Raw genomic sequence first — 22085 nt, 5'->3', positions numbered from 1 at the left:
GTTTGAAAATAGCCAATAGTAACAGGCCAGGAGACAGGTGTAATTTTCAAAAAAACCGCCTTTACACAAAAGCGCCGTCATTTAAAGCAAAAGCGCCATGTTCTATTTAAAGCCGCCGGCGGCTTTGAGCATTACATCCCGCCGTGACATCGCCGGCGGCTTCAAATTGAAGCTGAAATGCGCCCATTAGTAAATCCGGCTGTTTGCAATGCAAACACGCCGGAAAACCGCCGCGATGCATGGCGGCTTGAAGCCGCCATGCAACACACCTGATAGTAAATCTAGCCCCTAGACTCAACTGACATATCTTGAGATTTGTTCCTTGTTGAATACTGACGTGCATATGCCCGATTTCTGTGAGTATTTAAAAAACACACAATACGTTTGATTTGTGTACTTAAGTGAATCAGGCCCTCTGTGTTTTTCTTTTCTACCTTTTATCTCAGCAGGTGGTTTGACTAGAACAAAGCTTCTGCTGAGTGGAGTTGAGGTACCGGAAGTCCTGTGAGATGCTCCCGCATTCCGCAATGGCTGGAGTCTTCTGGACATCCGTTGGATCATCGCGCCGGTCGTGTCATCACATGGGTCGCGCTTCTGGAGCACATGCGATATTAGCAAATCGGGAGGCACTACACAAGTCCATGAACTTAGATTACTCTTCAGGACATTCCTATGAGTATGCAGCTATTGTGCATCTTGCTACACAAACCTACTGTATGTGCCTCAGTGGAAATCTGGGCACACTTGTGGAAATCGTGGCACATGGTGGGTCCAAAGGTGCTTACCTACAAAATGTTTTTACTGCATTTCTACAAAGATACAATTCTCCATGCTCTGACATTACATAATTCGGGGTATTATTATTCAGCCATGCTCACTTGTGGGAAAAGAGTAATTCCACATGAATAACCTCAAGATGGCGCACATGTCTCACTTTTAAAGTTTGTTTTATCATAGTTGTAACCAATTTTTGTTGGTTTAGTGTGATGATGATATCTGAACTCTGCAATAGATTATTTGTATTTCAAATTTAAAATGTGAGACGTGTAGCTGATATCTCCCTAGATTTAAAGCAATTGGAGGGGATGTAGACTTTGATTTCACTTTGGACTGCATTCCAAACACAAAGTTAGCGGATAATTAAGAGTGATTTTGTTCCCTGGGAAGAATGTGAAAGGCATTCTGTTCATTTACACAGTATGTTGGCTCCGACGTGGATCAATGGAATACATTTTTATGTGCATACATCACATATTCATACTGTTAATTTAGAGATAAATAAACAATTTTAACCATGGACCTGTTAAGAAGCTGCAGGGTATTTAGCCTGCAGCCATGACTGGATCAAGCTGGCACTGAAAGGGTTATTCTGGTCACATTCCTTATATTACCTCATTCCAGCTGTTTCCAGCCCCCAGGGCAAAGCTCATGAAAGCATGAAGGGAGGAGCGGGCTGTATGTGAGGGGACCTACTGCCAGCCTGCTCACCATTACTTGTTCTGTTAACCTCTCGCCAACCACATGTGAAATCACAATGTAAGGTAGGGGGGTGGCCACATGACAATGCCACCCCTCCTACACACACAGTACACCAAAATTATTTAGAGGCTTAGCCACAAGTGTGGATAGTGAAAAAATTATGACCTAAATGTAAGCCTTGGAAACATTTACTTTTATGATTCTTACAAAATTGGCTATACATATCTCATATCATCACTTTCTAAACTTTATTCCAATTAAAAGGCTGTACAAGGTGATAGTCATAGTTTTTCCCCAGCTTGGCAGATGATTGTTCACAATCAGCTACCTAATCAGGTTTGGAAAAAATAAAACTTTTGTCTACTTTGTTTTCTAACTTGATTGAATGATTGTATTAAATACAGATGAACCATGTTGGAGGAACTGTACCCCTTTAATAAATCACCCCCAATTATACTTTCCACATTCCTTAAAGCTCCACATGCCCCCTATCCTGTTGTGTAAACAATAATTATTTTCTTTATGTCTATTATTATGTATAATCCTCTTTTAGTTCTGAAAGCTTTAAATGTATTTTTTAGAAGAAATGATCAAATTAAATCTGGCTGTTCGAATTGTTCAGAAAATTGATTATACAGCTTAAAAATGTAGTAACAATAATACTGGTCACCATTCTGACCGCTTGTGGTAAATCATTAGTTCAGAAACAAGGTGTGTGTGTGTGTACCACCTCTTTTTTTGGCTGCTTTTCGACGAATTGTATGTAGTCAAGGTCAAAAATCTGAATGGCAATGTTGAATGTTTTGTTGGATAAAACACGAGTTTTTGGGCAGTTTATGAGCAGTTTTACCTTTAATACATCGGGCAGGTTTTAAACTGTGTGAAATCAGTGGGTTTTTTAACATTTACCCCATAAACTCTACGTAGATGGCAATATTGGTCAGAATCAAAGCCAATTCTACAAACATTCTATATGACCATGCTGTATACTTCTAAAGCACTTTGTTTTGTTGCTTTTTGTGCAAGGCACAGGCAGTATAAAACATGGAAGATGCTTATACATACAATGACTTAGAAAATATTAGGATGCAGAAGCCACTCTAAGCCACACTAGCTCCTCTTGTTTCAGCTGTGCCCTCTTCCATTTAGAATGTAAGCTCTCTAATAAGCAGGGTCCTCCATACCCTTTGTTTTCATGTCTGCATTTGTTTTGTTTACCTTTTATCTCCCTGTTTTATGTTTGTACTGTTTTCCCTAATGTACAGCACTGCGGAGCACTGTGGCGCCTTACAAATCTACGATAATAATAATAATAATAATAATAAAAATAATAGAAGGCCTGGTATAGTTGCCATACATTCACGGCCGGCGTAACGTGGTAAGCGGGGTAAGCAAGGCGGGAGGGCTGCTACAAAAAAAATTCCCTTGTTGCGGTATCCAGAGCTCTCCTCTGTGCTCCCTGCTCATTGACATTGTTGGGAGTGACGTCATCACGCCCCGACACTGTCAGTAAGGAACCGCACAGAGGAGGACAAAAGAGGAATAGAAGAGAAAAAGACTATAGAGGTAAGAAAAACAGAGGGGACAGTATGAAAATGCAGGCGAGGGGATGCTGCAGGAGAGAAACAGTGAGGAGGGGGGGGATACTGCAGGGGAGAAACAGTGAGGAGGCGGGGATGCTGCAGGGGAGAAACAGTGAGAAGGGGGGGATACTGCAGAGGAGAAACAGTGAAGAGGGGGGGGGGTGCTGTGGGGGAGAAATAGTGAGGAGGGGAGATGCAGCAGGCAGGCCACCCCCTTTGTTGTTGGGGGATACTAAAAAAAACTAACAAACACAAAAAATACTCACTGTGCAGCATAAACTTGTAGAACTTAGCAGAAGAGGTCTTCACCTATAGTAGCCGCCTTTCCCGTGGAGACTGGTTATGCTCACAGGTACTCAGATGCCCCCAGGACTTACACTCAGTGTAGTACAAGTTTATGGTCACACAGCAGCGCACAGGTACAGGAGGTAATACACGGAGTAGGGACAGGCCAGATATCTGCGGACCGGACAGAGCACAGGTGGAGACGTCAGGTACAAGCAGGGTCTGGGTCACAGGCAATGGTTCAGAGTCCAGGTACAGGCAGAAGGCCAGGGTCACAGGCAATGGTTCGGAGTCCGGGTACAGGCAAAAGATCAGGGTCACAGGCAATGGTTCAGGGTCCAGGAACAGGCAGAGGTCATACACAGAGAAATCAATCCAAGGTTCAACACCAAAATAGCGCAGGAGCAGGCAGCAGTACTGAGACAGGATGATATAACCATCAGTGAGGCTCAGTCCTCACTGCCCTAAATAGTGCCAAGGGCCAATCAGGGCAGAGCCCTGCAAGTGCTCCAGGTTTAGTATAATAAATTACTAGTGCTGTTCCCAATGATAAAGCAGAGCGCCCAGCTGCGTTAACCTAATGAGCCATAATTGGCTGCACTTGAAAAGTCCTGCACACTCATGCCCAGCTGTTTGAGAGCTGGCCGGTCACGGCGGCAGGGAGCCTGATGCGTCTCGGTTGTTGCCTAGGCAACTGGGACGCAGGAACCGGAAGTGACGCCCCGGTCATCACAGAGGCGCCACGAGCAGGACACAGTGAGTCACGGAGATGCCCGCGGCCACCGTGACTGTTGACAGTATCCCCCCTTGAGGAGGGGTCAATGAACCCCAACATCCAGGCTTCGTGGGAAACTTTTAAAAAAATTCCTTAATGATCCTCTCAGCGTGGAGACGCCTCTGTGGTATCCAATATCACTCTTCAGGTCCATAACCATTCCAGTGCACTAGGAACTGGACCTTACCTTGAACTTTTCTTGAGTCTAGAATTCTCTCTATGATGAACTCACGGTCTTCATTCACAAGCAGAGGCTGCAGCCTGTTGGAGGAAGGTTGATTGAGCTTGCTAGGAGAAACAGCTTTTTTCAGAAGAGAGCAATGGAATGTGCAGCAAATTTTTAAAGAAGGTGGCAACTTAAGTCTGAATACCACTGGGTTAATCTTTTTCTCAATCGTGAATTGTCTAATGAATCGGGGACCTAGTTTCCTGCAGGGTTGCCTCAATTTGATGTTTCGTGTAGACAACCATACTTGGTCCCCCACTTTCAATAGACACGGACCACGATGACGATCAGCAAAGGATTTAGATCTGAGGGAAGCTTGACATAGTGCGGAGTGCACCTTTTTCCAGACAGACTTTAACCGAGATGTAAAGGCAGGCGTCCCGGAATCACCAACGGAAACAGCAGAAGAGAAAGAGTTAGCTTTCGGGTGGAACCCGAGATTACAAAAGAACGGGGATATATGTGTTGCAGAATGGCAAGAATTGTTATATGCAAACTCGGCCCAAGCTAAGAGAGAGGACCACTTGTCATGGAACTTGGAAACATAGATGCACAGGAATTGTTCTAGGGATTGGTTAGTTCTTTCCGTCTGACCATTCGATTGAGGGTGGTAAGCTAAGGACAAACTGATCTTAATCCCAAAGGAAGTTGCAAAAGGACCTCCAAATCTGTGCAATAAACTGGGACCCTCGGTCTGAGACGATGTCTTCCGGAAGGCCGTGGAGACAAAATATATGTGCGATGAATAAGGTAGCCAAGCTTTTGGCACCCGGCAGCTTGGATAAGGGTATAAAGTGTGCCATTTTGCTGAAACGGTCAACCACCACCCAGATGGTGTTATGACCCGAGGCCCATGGGAGGTCGACAATAAAGTCCATTGAAAGATGGGACCAGGGCCTGCTCAGAATAAGCAGGGGTAGCAGTTGACCAGTAGGACAGTTCCTAGAGGGTTTGTTCCTGGCACATTCCGGACTTCTCCACATCAGAAGATAAGGTGGGCCACCAAAGCCAGCGGGAAAGTATTTTGATGGTCCTATGGATTCCAGCATGACCTGCGGAGCGGTTGTCGTGGCATTTAATGAGAACGGACTTCCTCAGATGAACCGGAACAAACATGTTATTTGTGGGTGTCTGGGCTGGAACAATCTTCTGGAACTGGCGGAGTGTGGACCCAAGATCTTGGGTTAGATATGAGTGGAGGTTGAGGAAATAATAGGTTGCAGGTCAGGAGGCTGTGGATGACATACCATAAAGCTTCGAGACAGATAGTCAACCTTGGTGTTCTTTGAACCTGGCCAGAATGGGATGAGGAAGTTAAACCGGGTGGAAAACAAAGCCTAGCAGGCCTGTGTCACGGGCACTAGGAGTCTTTGCCCAGGATATCACCAGATGATGTACTTACCAGAGTAATATAGCTGGTACTATGGTTCTCTGGTAGCAGGGTGACAACGGAACAGGAGAATCAGCAGATGGTGAGAGAATGCTCGAGGAAAGTCTATGACTAGCAGCAACTGGTAATGAGTAGATGTATGTACACGAGGAACCAGATGGACAAGTAAACGTGAGGAGAGTCAGTGGTCTGCGTACAGCAAGTTGTACCACTGCTATAGTGAGGAGGAATGTCCAGGAGTAGCGAGGAGGTAGTGAGAGTCAGTGGTCTGCGTATAGCAAGTTGTACCGCTGTCTATAGTGAAGGAATGGATTCCAGGTGCAAGTAGGTAACGGGGAAGTCAGTGGTCTGCGTATAGCAAGTTGTACCACTGCTTATGTGAGAGGATACTTGAAACTGGTGTCACAGGGAAACAGGAGTCAGTGGTCTGCGTCAGCAAGTTGTACCACTGCTATATATATGTGAGGAGGGGCACGAGGAGATGAATGTAATGCAGAGGATACACGGGGCACACAGAACTTGATCCCACGATGATATTCACAATATAATAATAACTGACAAGCGCTGCTTGAAGTATACAAAGTCACTATAGCGATCCAGGTAATAGGAAACAAAGTCAATGGTAACAATAGCTTCAGTGGATAGTAGACTCCGGAGATGAACACAACACAGTCCAGACGGATATGCAATACAAAAGCAAAGTCAATGGAAAGTATGCATACCGCGGTTCAGGAGAACAGGCTGTCAGAGAGACGTGCAGGGATACCTGAATGGCTGAAGGCTGGCAGGAGGAGAAACCACTGGAGGATGGAAGCGGTAATCAGGTTGGTGCAGCGCACGGCAGGTAACCAGTATCAACGGAGCAATACTCAGGAAGCAGTAGTAAGTAAAACTGGAAACATGATGAACACGGGAGAGTTGAGGCTGTCTGGTATCCGGCAGTAGTAGCGGAGGCAGCAGAGAGAAGACACGCTGAACACGGGAGAGTAGAGGCGGTCTGGAATCCGGTAGTAGTAGCGAAGGCAGCGGAGAGGAGACACGCTGAACACAGGAGAGTAGAGACGGTCTGGAATCCGGCAGCAGTAGCAGATAGGAATCAGTGGAGAGCTGACACGATGAACACAGGAGAGTTGAGACGGTCTGGAACCCTGCAGTAGTAACGGAGGCAGCGGAGAGCAGACACGCTGAACACAGGAGAGTAGAGGCGGACTGGAGTCCGGTGGTAGTAGCAGATAGGAATCAGCTGAGTGCAGGCACGATGAACACAGGAGAGTTGAAGTGGTCTGGAAACCACAATCGCAGTAAACAGGAATCAGCTGGAGCTGAATACGCGAGGAAACACAGGAACACCTTCAGAGGCTCATGGGGAATGAGACTCCAAGATCAGGCAACCAGGTAATGATCACAGGTGGTTTAAATAGGGAGGGTTGCCTGATCATCCAATCAATTAAAAGCAACAGGTACTGAAGGTTTAATAAGGGCTGCACATGCGCAGACCCTCAGGATAGCGGACAGCCACGGTTCCTGAACACAGGAGAAATGGCACTCACAGTCATTAGGGAATTAGAGTTTTGGCGGTCTGAATATATTGGAGGTTCTTGTGGTCAGTGAAGATTGTAATGACATGGGTTGCTCCTTCTAACCAATGCCGTCACTCTTCGAGAACCACTTGATGGCCGACAACTCGCGATTTTCAACATCATAATTAATTTCAGCAGACGAGAATTTCCTGGACAGATATGCACAAGGATGCAATTTCTTACTTTGTGGATCTCTTTGAGAGAGAATGGCGCCTTCTCCTACATCTGAGGCGTCCACTTTCACAATAAACGGAAGTTCTGGGTCTAGGTGTTTAAGAACGGGTGAAGACGTGAAGGTGGCTTTAAGGGCAGAATAGCTCGCTAATGCCTCTGGAGACCAATTAGCTGTGTTAGCGCCCTTCCGGGTGAGAGCAATAATAGGAGCCACCAAGGAAGAGAACGAGTGTATAAACCTCCGATAGTAATTGGCGAATCCAAGGAACCTTTGAATTGCTTTGAGATTAGTAGGGAGGACCCAGTCTTGGATTGCTTGGACCTTACTTGGGTCCATGGAGAAACCAGATGATGAAATAATATATCCTAGGAAGGTCATCCTGGTGCAACTTCTCCAGAACCTCCCGAACTTGCTGGTGGTGCTGAGACAAAAATTGGGAGTAAATTAAAATGTCATCCAAATAAACCATGTGGAAGAGCACTCTCGACTCCAATGGATGATCTCCCCCCTCTTTCCAATCAATAAGGGGATTATGACTTTGCAGCCAAGGATACCCCAGAATCAATGGAGCGGACGGACAGGCAATCAGGAAGAATGAGAGCTCCTCTGTATGGAGGGCGCCTACAGATAACCGAACCAATGGAGTCTTAGCGAGTATTCGGCCCCCAACCAAGGAATTACCATCCAAGCCGCAGGTGTGTCCAGAAAGTTACCTGCTGCACCACTATCGAGGAAGGCTGACAATTCAGTAGAACAATCACCGAAGACTAGGCGTGCAGGAAATAACAAAGAGTTTTCTGAAGAGATTACTTGGAGACCTAAGCGCACCTCTTCACCAGTGCTTAGGTTTAGGCGTTTCCCGACTTGCTAGGACAGGAGCGAACTAGGTGGTCCAATTGGCCACAATACATACAGAGACCCAGAGAGCACCGTCTGGAACGTTCCTCAGGAGGCAGACGGTAGGCGCCTAACTGCATGGGTTCAGGGGTGTCCGTCATCACATCACGCCTGACATTCAGTGAGGAGCGGCACAGAGGGAACCCAGAAGACAGAAAAGAGAAGAGAAGAGATGAAAGAAGCCAATGCAAAGGTCAGTAAAGGAGCAAAGGGAGGAAAACAAAGGCACCGAGTGATGAAGGATACGGGGTGGGTGGTTTAGGATGGCACGGTGATGAAGGAGAGGGGGGGCAGGATGGCACAGTGATGAAGGAGAGGGGGGGCAGGATGGCAGAGTGTAATGAAGGGGGGGAGCAGCATGGCACAGTGATGAAGGAGAGGAAGAGTGGGGGCAGCAAGGCACAGTGATGATGGAGAGGGGGAGGCAGGATGGCACAGTGTAATGAACGGGGGGCAGCATGGCAAAGTGATGAAGGAGAGGGGGCAGGATTGCACATTGATGAAGGAGAGGAGGGAGCAGCATTGCATAGTGATGATGGAGAGGGGGGCAAGATGGCACAGTGATGAAGGGGGGAGCAGCATGGCACAGGGTGAAGAAGGGGGGCCAGGTTAAGGGGGGAAAAGCAGCATGGAGGGTGCATTGTGATCATAAGGGGGCACAGCATGGTGATGATTAAGGGGCACAGTAATGTGTGTGTGATGGCACAGGGGGTTTATGGTAATGCGTGTGTGATGGCACAGGGGGCTTGTGGCAATGTAGTGTGAGGTAGGTGGTGGCTAATTAATTGGGTGCAATTTTGTTTGTGGGGTGATGGTGGGGCAATTTAATATTGGGGACTATTAATTTAAGATGGGGTGGTTTGGGGGGCTATTGAATGTGGGGGTGAGTTTGGGGAGAATGTGGTCTTTTTATTAAATGTGACTATGAATTATTTAATGGCAGTGATGTTTGCGGGAAATAAGTATATTTATGAAATGTAAATACTATTAATTTATTGCTGGGGCTGTTTGCAGGAAGGGAAATAGGTTTATTTATTAAATGGGAATACTATTATTTTAATGTTGGGGCTGGAGGAAGTCCTAATTATTATTCGTGGGTGCTATTGATTTAATGCTGGGTTTGGTTGGAATTTTGTAAATGTACCCATTTTTTTCCGAGATATGGCCCCCAACATTCCAGGATCCAGACAAACTGCAACTAAAGAAACCTGCAGCCACAGGTGGTGAAAGTGACAAGAACAGGTAGGAGAGAGCAGGACAGTCTGTGAAATTTTGTGATTCTAGTGGGACAATCCCAATTTTTGGTGAGTGTTCTGCCCAATGTAAGGGGCAGGCCAAGACTGTGAACTGTTTATATACACACTGCATTCTTTATATACTACACTATGGTGCTAGATGTCCTGAAAGTCAGGAGTGCTGTGACATATGTGCCAATGGTGTACACAACAATGCAGGGTTATTTTATGTAGGAGGAGGGCCTAGCTCTTTTCACCTGCTAGCCACACTCCAATGATGCATAGTCATGCCCCCAAATGTATGAATACACCTACTACTACTTTTGCGCTGGCAAATTTATTTTACATGCTCAACTATAAGGGAGGCCCATTGAAGTTGTTGTACCAGGGCCCTAAATTCCTTTTGGCAGCCCTGGCTGCAGGGGTAAAACAGTGAGGAGTGGGGGGAAGGGGGTGATGCTGCAGGAGTGAGACAGTGAGGAGGGGGGTGACGGTGAAAGGGTGAAACATTTTGTGTGTGGGGGGGTGATGCTGCAGCGGTGAAACAGTGTGTGTGGGGGGAAGGTGATGCTGCGTGGGTGAAACAGTGTATGTGTGTGTGGGGGGGGGGGGTGATACTGCAGGGGTGAACAGTGTGTGTGTGTGAGGGGTTGATGCTGCAGGAGTGAAACAGTGAAGGGGGGGTGATGGTGTAGAGGTGAAACAGTGTGTGTGTGTGGGGGGGGGGGTGATGATGGAGGGCACAGTGGGGGAGTGATGCTGGAGAGGTGAAACAGTGAGGAGCGTGGGGATGCTGCAGGGGTGAAACAGTGAGAAGGGGGATGTTGAAGGGGTGAAACAGTGTGTCGGGGGTGATGCTGCAGGGGTGAAACTGTGTGTCGGGGGGTGATGCTGCAGGGGTGAAACAGTGTGTGTGGGGGTGATGCTGCAGGGGTAAAACAGTGTGTGGGTGGTGATGCTGCAGGGGTGAAACAGGGGGGGTGATGCTGGAGGGCACAGTGGGGGGAGGGTGATGCTGCAGGGCACAGTTGGGGGTGATGGTGGAGGGCACAGTGGGGTGATGGAGGAATGCACAGCGTGATGAAGAGACAAAAGTGTGACAAAAGAGGGGGCGCAAATTTATTTGCTAAAAATATAACATTTTATTGCAAAGAATACATATTCTTCATTTAGATTATTCGTAGAACAATAAATGTATGCTGTTTAATGTACTTGTTTTACTCTCTTTATGAAAGTTTATAATATGATTAAAAGAAGAAAAACATTATTGAATGAACAAATAATTTATAAAAGAGAGCGAAAATATATTTTTTGCAAGGGGCACCGGATACAGTGGTGAGATTCAGCCGGTTCTCACCAGTCCCCCAGAACCGATACCTAATTTTAGGCTCGGTTCAGCGAACTGGTGACTACAGGCTGAGTCCATCATCTTCGTTGGTGGGGGGAGCAGGGTCCTTTAAAAAAAATACTCACCTGTCCACATAGGCACTCCTCCTCTCTGCCCCGCCCACACTGAATGTTGGGCGTGACGTCATCACGCCCGACGTTTAGTGAGGAGCGGCGCAGAGCGGAATCTGCAATCAAGGAGCAAGTAGCAAGAAGAGAAAAACAGAGAAGAAAGAAGCCGATAGAAAAGGTAAGTGAAGGAACGAAAGCAAGGGGGAGCAAAGGCAGCATGGCAGAGTGAAGGGGGTGCAAAGGCAACATGGCAGAGTGTAAAAGGGGGAGCAAAGGCAGCATGGCAGAGCGAAGGGAGAGCAAAGGCAGCATGGCAGAGTGTGAAAGGGGGAGCAAAGGCAGCATGACAGAGTGTGAAGGGAGAGCATAGGCAACATGGCAGAGTGTGAAAGGGGGTGCAAAGGCAGCATGGCAGAGTGTGAAGGGGGAGAAAAGGCAGCATGGCACAGTGTGAAGGGGGGAGCAAAGGCAGCATGGCAGAGTGTGAAGGGGGAGAAAAGGCAGTATGGCACAGTGTGAAGGGGGAGCAAAGGCAGCAAGGCAGAGTGAAGGGGGAGCAAAGGCAGCATGGCAGAGTGCAGGGGAGCAAAGGCAGCATGGCACACTGTGAAGAGGGGCAAAGGCAGCATGACACAGTGTGAAGAGGGGCAAAGGCAGCATGGCACAGTGTGAAGAGGGGCAAAGGCAGCATGGCACAGTGTGAAGAGGGGCAAAGGCAGCATGGCAGAGTGAAGGGGGAGCAAAGGCAGCATGGCAGAGTGTGAAAGGGGGAGCACAGGCAGCATGGCAGAGTGTGAAGGGGGAGCACAGGCAGCGTGTGAAGGGGGAGCACAGCCAGCATGGCAGATTGTGAGGGGGGAACACAGGCAGCATGGCAGAGTGTTTTGAGTGGCAAAGGCAGCATGGCAAAGTGTTTTGAGGGGCAAAAGCAGCATGGCAGAGTGTTTTGAGGGACAAAAGCAGCATGGCAGAGTGTGATGAAGAGGGGCATTACTGTGGCATAATTTAAAATGGGGGCACTACTGTGTGGAATAATATGACTCATTACTATTATTTTCCTGATATTAGCAGCATAAAATATTGAGTATTAAATTATTTATTATTTGAATATTAATATGAATTAAATGCATATTAATTTGAGTATTAAATGCATGAAATATTAAACTACCTTTCGGCAGGGGCGCACGGAGGATTGTCGGGGGGGGGGGGTTTCTCCCCGCCGACCCAAAAAAACCCCCCAAAAAAACCAGCTCCGTTTCGCCAGCGCTGTCCTATACAGCAGCCGCGGCGCTGTCTAAGAAGCGTCTGCGGCGGTGCTGTATACAATACAGCACAGCACCGCCGCGGACGCTTCTTTGACAGCACCGCAGCTGCTGTATAGGACAGTGGCCACTTAGTTAGCACAGTGGGGGTTTCTAGAGACTCAGAAACCCCCCCTGCGTGCGCCACTGCTTTCGGTATATCTTTTTGTATTCTTAAGTTGGTCATTAAGGCAGAGAACTGGTTGTTAATTTATTAACAACATGCTAGCACCGGCCCTGCATACATTTTTGTTAAATGCGTAAACCTGGCTAGGAGTCCTAGCCTAGGACAAGAATTCCTTTATGTTTTCGAACTAATGTTCACAGGCCATCTGTCTATACTTAACTTGTACAGTATATAATGTTGAAAACATTAGTATTAGGGTTGGGTTGCACAATGTAATTTTGTCTTTTAACAAATTACATTAAAAAAAAAACTTGCGTCATTAAGGGTCCCTCTACAGGGGGCTACATTACTGGCAACACGTGAGGCAGAGTCGGGCAGGCGTTAGGACCAGAGGGGGCAAGGCAGCTGACTAGTTATACAGTAACTACACAACACGTTCTGTTACAAGTAATAGAGCGTGAGAGCAGAGAAGAGGGTGATACAGGCGAAGTATCAGGGACCCGGTGAAAGGCTGCCGAGCATACTAAAGATAGAAAGTTTGTGGAGGGGCAGAAAAGTAGGGCGTATAGTGGGGAAAAGGGGAGAGAGAGAAAAAAACAGGAAGTGAGAGGAAGAAATGGATAGAAAGAAAGAGGGATGGAGTAAAAGAGGAAACAGATAAGGATAAAGCGAGTAAGAGACGGGACTGGACGTTACTGGACCGGACTGCGAGGCTCAGAAAGTTACTAACAAAGATGAACAGAATAACGGGACGAAGAGAACAAAGGATGTGACCGTTAACCCCTCCTCTGCTGGAGTGCTTAAAATTATCTGCACAACCTCGTTTGATTGTCCATCAGTTGCAAACCTACAGACTACTAATCCATTAGTCCTCTTCATGATAGAAAACTGCAGCTGGGATTCAGTCATTGTTGCTGCTTGACAACTGGATTGAGTTGCCTCACTGACCTCTAGAGTTGTGTAGAGTATTTATAAATTTGTCCCTCTCCATCCAGCAGCCTGCAGTGGGTTACACCATCGACCACTCTTCTTACCAACCACCATGTGTGTTTTGATTTACAGAGAAAGCTAATCCAACAACCTAAAACTATTCTGATTTCCCAGCTGTAGCCTCGCACATCACTGCCATATTCCTCAAATTATCAGTGAAAAGGGTACACCAGCATGGCTCTATTAGCACAACTATGTTTATGTTTGTCAGGACTGTCCCTGACTCTGGGGCAGGATGGGGCTGGCTGGGGACAAATGATCCAGTGGGAAGAGAATGGCAGACGCTACCGACTGCTAAATTCAGGTTCTGAGTTCCAAGCAGCAGGGGAAGGTACAGGAGGAACTCGAGTTTTGTTGGATGGGAGTCGTGGAGGCGGCGTGGATCTCCGCCGTCAGGCACCCACTTTGCCTCGAACTGGATCCCAGACAGTGAGAGGCAATACTCGTCATCCATTTGGTTTTGGACAAGTACCAGACAACTGGCGAGGTGGAGGTGAACCACCAAGCACAGGTCGATTTGTTCCTTCTGCAGGGACTGGTGGTGGAGGGAGAACACGTCAGTCCTCCACCCAGAATTCATTAGGACAACCTTTTTTCCCAAGACCACAGGCTCCCTATGTACCACAACCTGAATTTTACCCCCAACCGTATGAAGAAAGCTATGGGTACGCCAGAGGTGGGGGTGGCTATGCTGCACAACCTCCTTGGCAGGGAGGATATGAGGATTTCTATGAGGAGCCTTCTCCTCCCTTTGTACAGCCTCCATATTTTGCTGCCCCCCCTAACTTGCCCCCTCAGCAGCCAGCTCCAGCCAACCCCGTGGTGCCACAAGATGGACTCGACAGGCGTTTTGCTCACAGTCTTTTCCGGGGAGCTGACGTTCCTGTAGAAAGTGATCCAGTACGTCCAGGTTTAGGAATTGGGGCTGGTGAAGCAGGGTTACCCCCATATGGAGGAGTGAGTCAGGGGGAAGGAGGGTATTATGGAGCACAAAGGCCAGAATATTTTCAACCACAAAGTCGGGTGGTGAATACCCCAAACAATGGAGCTGAATCACAGGGTGGACAACAAGGAAGAGTCACTGTTGGAAGTGTTTTCCGAGGTGGTCAGAGTGGGAGAGGTGAGTTTGGGAATAGAGGGAGGTCATTGTGAAATGGGCATCTCATATAACAAATACACAAGGGGGAAGTCCTTGCTACTTCAGTACTACCCAGGTAGTTCTATGACCATTGACCATTAAAGTTACTAGAAAAATTAAACAGGATTAAAGAGCAATTCAGTCAGATCTAGGTGTCATAATTCCCTTATACGGATCCAGGGAAGACATGTATCTATTAACTTCAATAGAAATAACTTTTTTTTAAGCAAATTCGCTACCTGGTTTCTCTGATTTGTTCAAGTCTATATAGTGCTTTCTGATGAGCCCCTATAGCATGCTTGGTTCAAAGAAAACACATGAAAATCAAACGTATTCCTCTCTGTTATCACAAAGACGTTCATTAAATATGGTCATATTTGAGATCACTGTGTAAATATGATATACAATGTGTGCTACATAAAACATGTTATTTTAGCTTTTAGTGTACTTGGATTTGCTGTTAGGCCCCACATACGCCAATGCTGCTGGTACATATAGAAAATGTGAGGTATGTTACTCAGGTAGTTATGCTGCAATTAAAACTATTTTCTGTTCCAGGACTTCCTGATTTGGTACCTGATCCAAGTTATGTCCAGGCTGCAACTTACGTCCAGCGAGCTCATCTTTATTCACTACGCTGTGCTGCAGAGGAACGCTGTCTCTCTAGGTCTGCACCCCTAAAATGTGTCCCAGCAAGAACTTAGGGCCTGATTCATTAAGCATCTTAAATGAAGAGGATCCTTATTTCAGTCTCCTGGAAAAAAACATGTTACAATGCAAGGGGTGCAAATGAGTGTTATGTTTTGCACATAAGTTATATACTGACTGTTTTTTCATGTAAAACACAAATATTTGATAGCTTATTTGTACACTGAAATTTAAAGTTGATATTTGTGTGCTAGATGAAAAAACAGGCAGTATTTAATTTATGTGCAAAGCAGAACACTCATTTGCACCCCTTGCATTGTAACATGGTTTTGTCCAGGAGACTGAAATAAGGATCCTCTTCATTTAATATCATTAATGAATCAGGCCCTTAGTTCTTAAATACCTCTGTGTCTTGACAGTAAAATAAGTGGTTCCTACATTAGGAAAGATACATTTGTCAGATTGTTTCATTCACTTGTTGATTTATGTACACAATTAGATTCTGGGACCTTAAAGCTAATGCTAACAGATACTGTCCTAGAGGTGCTGCATACTCATGTTGACCTACATTAAGACTGTGAGGAACATATATATATTCATACTAATGGAATACAATTTGAATGAAAGTTTAATTTATATGGCTTTGTAATAATCCTGGAACGATGACAACCACCTTTTTAAAAATTGTGGTGTAAATGTGGCAGACACGGCACGTATAAACAATCAATAGGTAAAGTACATATTTTCAAAAGATTTTGTATGTTTCCCTCTGCAAATGTATGAGCCTATAATTTCTGAACTGATCTTGCTAGTACTGCCAGCAAATATAACTTTCCTCCATTATCTGCTAACTTTGTGTCTACCTTCTTTCCCACAATCTTTAGTTACATATCTGATCTCTGTAGCAGATAAAACCCTCTGTTCTACTTCTCTATCATTGTATTCCCAATATTGCACTGTGTGAAATTGGACTTGAACTGAATGCATCAAAATCTGTGACACTGCCATTAGGTTTCCTCATGTCTGTACACAAGAGGCTGGCATACTCATTATTTACCAGATAATACACTCCCTTCTGTAAATTATATGGATATTAGAAGTCAGATGAATTATGCGACCATATAAAAGCACAAGACTATAGCCTGAGTACTTTTATAGAAGTCCAGAAGCCCTTGCTGAAATTTAATATTCGTAGTAACATATAAGTGATGTTAATATATGTATAAATTCTAAATAATAATAATAATTTTATAATATACACTTTTGCCTCATTAACACTGAAGTGAAAACCCCAAAACTCACCGATTTCTAAGCAATGACATCATTATACAGATTTCATTTACAAGAGTTTATACATGTTATATAAATGTTTTGTGTTCTTAGTGTGGGTGAAGCTAGATTATTATTGATGTTTTTTGTTTTGACTATCATTAGGTTTATAATGGTTTATTGGTATCTGTCTGTATATTTTAGACTGACCATCAAAGACTGCACACTGTTTCACAGATTAAATATATATATACATATATATATATATATATATATATATATATATATATATATATATATATAAACTTTGAGTGTAGCAAAATGTGCAGAAATACAACATATCACCACTCTTTATTATGCAGTTGTGCATCATGTTTTGTTCCACTGAATAAAGAAGTGGTATCGTGAAAGGCGTGTATGGCCCCTTTCGATCAGGGCCGGATTAAGAGAATGGAGGCCTCTGGGCTAAGGGGGCCTCCATTCCCCTGTGAAGGCCCTCCCGTGATCCGAGCTGCCCGCGACCCTCCCCCCCCTGGCACTTACCTCCTTCTCCGGCGCGCTGTACGCTCTTTACTGAGGAGATTTCGTGAGAGTGAGACTCACGTGATCTCCTCAGTAAGGAGACTACAGTGCGCCGGAGAAGGACCGCAGTGAAAGTGCTCAGCAGCACTGATCGCGCCGGGAGCGCCCCCGACCGATCAATACTGCTGCTGAGCACTTTCAAGGGCCCCCTGGATGCCATAGGCCCCTGGGCTGTAGCCCAGTTAGCCCTATGGTTAATCCGGCCCTGCTTTCGATGTTCAGTCATGGATTTTGATAGGGCAGTCGGGAGAGTTATTCACGAGTGGATGCACCCTGAAGCCACCAGTGTGCACTTTTAGACAAAACCAGGGTCTGGCTGCCACCCGGGCTGGTGCCAGAGTGGGTTACCTTGGGCTGAGTCACTGGGCTACTTGCATTATTTTCCCTTTAAAATGTTCCTAATAGGCTGCTAAGCCAGATCTTGCCATCTGGACTAAAATTGTCCTGCCAGCCGCAGCACAACACACTTGTCTATGTAATGGTGATCAGAATGTGAGCGATTTTATTGTATGTGCAACTTTGAGCCTGTCACTTTTGCTGCACTTGTGAGAAGGGACACAGTAGTGTTGGATTTTCTCACTACTACACTTTCCAACCGTAGCTAACCGGCTGGTACAGAGCCTTTTGTTAGCAGATGTACTTAGTGAAAGTTAAATGTAGAGATGGGAATTTTTTTCCATGAGTATTTAGCCAAACACGTTTTTCTAATTTCTCTGTTATGTTCTTGCTTTTTAAAAAGTAAGAATGACTCATTTTTATGACAAAATAGTGCAACAAAATTCTAGCACCCTAACAATGAACTGCCTGGAGCAAAAAGGTAACACGGCTGTGTTGGCATAATGGTGCTACCTAGTTAGAGGTTGCTATACACATAGTTGTTACCTCTTTAAAGATAATCTAGGCACCAAATTATGAGAATAACAAGAAGGTCCATATGACTGTAAGAGCTGGGATTGCAGGAAGGGAAGGCTTGTGTTAATAGTTAATCAGAAGTGGACATGTACTTTAACTCCTTTGTGCTGCACTAGGGTTATCTTTTTAGAATGTGATGTTCTTGTGTCCTTGAGTTAGGGAATGTGAACGTGCTGATCACCACTTCCTGTGCAGCATTTGTCTGTAGACTATTTCAACATATGCCTCTCTGTGTGTTTAAAAGTCTTTGCTGCAGCTTGGTCTGATGTGACTTTTTGGCAGTAGAAAAATTTGAAGGAAACTGTAGAATGAACATTTTATGGAGAGGATTTTCGGTTTTATACGATATTCTTTAGTCCCCAGTGACTCCTGGTGGAGCAGTGTGGTGGTGTCAGGTTTTCTATGCTATTTAAAATGAACATACAGGTTTCTCCAGCAGGTGTAAGAAGGAAAAGAGAAATGTACAGTCATTGTGTTCCTAATATCCTTTGGGAAACAATTATTTTTTGTGTCCACTCAGATCTAATGATTAATGTCACACAGTGTTGCAGTTTGAGCCAAATCTGTGAAATATGTTTTAAAGTAGGAGATATTGAGCCTGCTACTTTAGTATTGTTAGAAAAAGGTTACAAATCGTCTATAACCTAGATTAACCCAAGTAACAATAAAAACTCTGCTTCAAAGGCTATGGACTGCTAGATAAACCCTACTAAATTAAGAAATAATTCTAGAATCTATTGAAGACGGGCTCACATTTTATGTGCGTGTACGTGAGCATGGAGCACTCGACATAAAAAGAAAATTAAGCTGTAAAGCTCTGTGAAAGGGAGTTTCTTTATTTAGCTAAAAGCTTATTGTTTGTTCGTGACAGCAAGTGAGTTATTACACAAAATACTTAAGATCAAAACAAAAATGACAAAAGTAAGCTAAATCTAACTTAACTAAACCCAAAAGTAAAGTTGCCTGATATAAAACAGCTACACAGAGTATTTCAATTAATAATCTTCTCTTGAGTATCGATTTATAGTATAGGTCAGTGTAACAGTTTTCATAAATGTCCTCCAGGGTTTATTGGGGTGGCAAGATGTTACCTTTGCTATATGTATCTGCAGGGCCGCCATCAGGGTGGTACGGGGGGTACTGTTGTACCGGGCCCGGGCTCACCAGGGGGCCCGGTACAACAGCGCAACACATACTTACCTGGGGGCCCAGCGGACTGCAAGACAGCGGGCCCCCAGGTAAGTATGTGTTGCGCTGTTGCTCATAGGGGGGGCACGGGGTGCCCGTACTGGGCCCCATGATTTCTGAAGGCGGCCCTGTGTATCTGGTTGACAGTCCAGTTTGCTGCAATTGAAGGCTGTCTGACACTGCTGTTTTGCATCATATGAGAGAAAAACTATCACCACCTCTGTTTTATTTACTCTTTTCCCAGCTCTGCTTATGCAGCAGACTCTTCAGATTATGATGTTCGAGTTCTGCTACGCTTCCCACAGAGAGTAAAGAACCAGGGAACCGCAGATTTTTTGCCTACACGACCACGCCAGGCATGGGAGTGGCACAGCTGCCATCAGTGAGTATAAGAGTGTTAGGAGTAGTACTATTTTAAGGGAGAATACTCCTCCCCTGGGATCCCCAACTTTATTTCTACATAGCCACTTTTACTCCTGTTGCAGCTGCATTCCTCAGGTTGCTATTTATTACGATTTATAAGTAATTCAGCTAACTATAAAGGAAGCAGACATAATGGACATTAACTATGTTGATATTTGACCTGTCAATTACAGACATTATCACAGCATGGATGAATTCAGTCATTATGATCTACTGGACGCCACGACAGGAAGGAAAGTGGCAGAAGGGCATAAGGCCAGCTTTTGTTTAGAGGATACCACCTGTGACTTTGGGAATCTCAAGAGATATGCATGCACCTCGCACACTCAGGTTAGTCAATATCTCCTGATTAGTGTGTTGGTTTTTCAGTGCATAGATGCTCCTTTTCTCTGCCTGTAGCTCCTTTAGCTATTTTCTTTTGAAAAACCTGTTTCCTCTCCCTCTCCACATTCTACTTTGAACACAGTGACAATCTGTGCCCCTTATTCAGGGTCTAAGTCCTGGCTGTTATGACACATACAATGCGGATATTGACTGTCAGTGGATTGATATAACAGAAGTAAAGCCAGGAAACTACATACTCAAGGTAAGTCTATTTATTATAGTTTATTTGTATAGTGCCACCATATTACACAGAACTTTCCAGATAATATTGAATCAGTCATGTCATTCCCTACCCCATTAGACCTTACAGTCTAAATTCCCTAAGACACGCACACGTTTGGGTCCATTTTTGTCAGCATCTGTACAGTTAATCTACCATATGGTTTTTTTTCGGGGGGTAGTGCGAAGAGACTTGAGCATCTAGGGAACTTAAGCACAGGGAGAACATACAAATTTCACACAGTACCCTGGTCAGTATTGAACCCATGGCTCCAGCTATGAGCAGCAATGCTAGAGACTGTAACACAGTGCCACTTAAGTTGATGTAAAATGCTCTTGTAGCTGATCTTATTGTGATGTATTACTGTGTCTCTACTACATGTACTCTTCTCCAATCATCAATATGTTTTAATATGCGTCATTTGTCTCATAGGTTGTGGTGAATCCCAAATACACAGTTTTGGAGTCCGATTTCACCAATAATGTGGTGCGATGTAATATCCACTATACAGGACGATATGTGTCAGCCACAAACTGCCGTATCACCCAGTGAGAATCCATTATATGAGCCTTGTATTTGTTGTCTTTCTCCACTCTTTTCTCCTATTTGTCAGGATGACCCCCGCCATATCTCTTGCTTGTATGTTACACCTCTTTAAGACTGTTTCAATTAGCTGTGAGACACCATAGAAGCATCATGCGTTATGCTTCCGAATAATGTTTAGGTAATGATTTTCACTCAGTTATTGCTTGCACCTCATTGGGGTGCGAACAAAAATGGGTGATGTTATCATTATTGTAATTGCTGTTAATGTGTGCATAAACATAACGCACAAGGCTATTACAGAACCTCGTGGCTAATTGAATCGGCCCTTAAGTGTCTGAAAATCCTTCCGTTCCTTTCATTCTTTATCTAGCTAATCCATCTCTGTATCTTTCCACCCATCTTTGTTTATGTCCCTTTGTCTTCTTATAAGCCTATGGTACACTCTTCCAGTGCCTTTGGGCTAGCACTAGATCTGTGCTTTTGAACACTGCAATTTTTTGGGCAAAGAGAAAGGCTGTGTCTGTGGCCCATATCAGTCAATGGGAAATTCTAGGTTCCTGTAGCATTTTGGCAGTTGAGGCATTTTCTTGTGGTAGGAATACAGCGCTTCCCACAGTATAGTATTTGGGATAATGGGAGCCTCTGACTGCTTCTGAACGCCACCTTTTTTGGCATAAAAATGCAACATTCAAAAATAACCGTTCTGACACTGCCAGCTCTCTGCGGCTAAACATTCATTCTCCCTATTGTGTTCTATTCTCTGCCTCTATGTCCATTTTTCTCTCATCCAGTTTGTCTATTTTTCCTTTTCAAAGGTTCTGAGCAAGATTCTCAAGGAGATTATTACCTATGGGATTTCATTGAATAATGACAACATCAGCAACCCCCTCACCCCACTCCCTATCCTGATAAGCACACTAGCATTCTTATTAATACTTGTGTAAAAAGCCTCACTTTTTGTACCAATAAAATAAATTCTATAATGTCCCTTAGATTTATGCATCATTTAGAAATGTGTGATTTCATTTGCCAGCACTAAATCTTAGGGGCATATTCAATTGTTGGCGTTACAGCCAAAATTAACGCGCTCCGCGCACTATTACTGTCATTACGGTTATAGTGCGCGTAAATACCGGTATTACGGTACTTTTCTCGCTGGATTTCAGCTCGCGGCTCAGGGAGCTGCAAGCTGAAATCCGGCTTACTATTACCATAATACCGGTATTAGTTTTTCCGCGGCGGAAACCGCGGACAATTGAATATGCCCCTTAATG

At 44.9% G+C, this 22085-nt stretch overlaps 1 protein-coding gene across 1 annotated transcript; it reads left to right on the top strand.

Moving 5' to 3' along the window:
- Nucleotides 1-12890: 12890 nt before the first annotated feature.
- LOXL1 (lysyl oxidase like 1) lies at nt 12891-21798 on the top strand. Its single transcript, XM_075208305.1, has 7 exons — nt 12891-14621; nt 15198-15306; nt 19483-19620; nt 19835-19991; nt 20152-20247; nt 20698-20813; nt 21627-21798. The coding sequence occupies exons 1-7, from the start codon at nt 13676-13678 to the stop codon at nt 21631-21633; spliced, it is 1569 nt and encodes a 522-aa protein (XP_075064406.1). The 5' UTR covers nt 12891-13675; the 3' UTR covers nt 21634-21798.
- Nucleotides 21799-22085: the final 287 nt, after the last annotated feature.

The sequence above is a fragment of the Mixophyes fleayi genome, chromosome 4 (genome assembly GCF_038048845.1).
Source record: "Mixophyes fleayi isolate aMixFle1 chromosome 4, aMixFle1.hap1, whole genome shotgun sequence".
NCBI classification, from domain to species: Eukaryota; Metazoa; Chordata; class Amphibia; order Anura; family Limnodynastidae; genus Mixophyes; species Mixophyes fleayi.
The sequence above is the reverse complement of the archived record's forward strand: the minus strand, read 5'-3'. Positions and strand labels throughout refer to the sequence as shown.

Excerpts from the sequence above, each read along its gene's own strand:
- LOXL1 (XM_075208305.1), top strand. The coding sequence starts at position 13,676 with ATGGCTCTATTAGCACAACTATGTTTATGTTTGTCAGGACTGTCCCTG. Across the intron at positions 19,621-19,834 it reads GAGTGGCACAGCTGCCATCA|ACATTATCACAGCATGGATG; the intron begins GTGAGTATAAGA and ends TGTCAATTACAG. Across the intron at positions 20,248-20,697 it reads CAGGAAACTACATACTCAAG|GTTGTGGTGAATCCCAAATA; the intron begins GTAAGTCTATTT and ends TTTGTCTCATAG.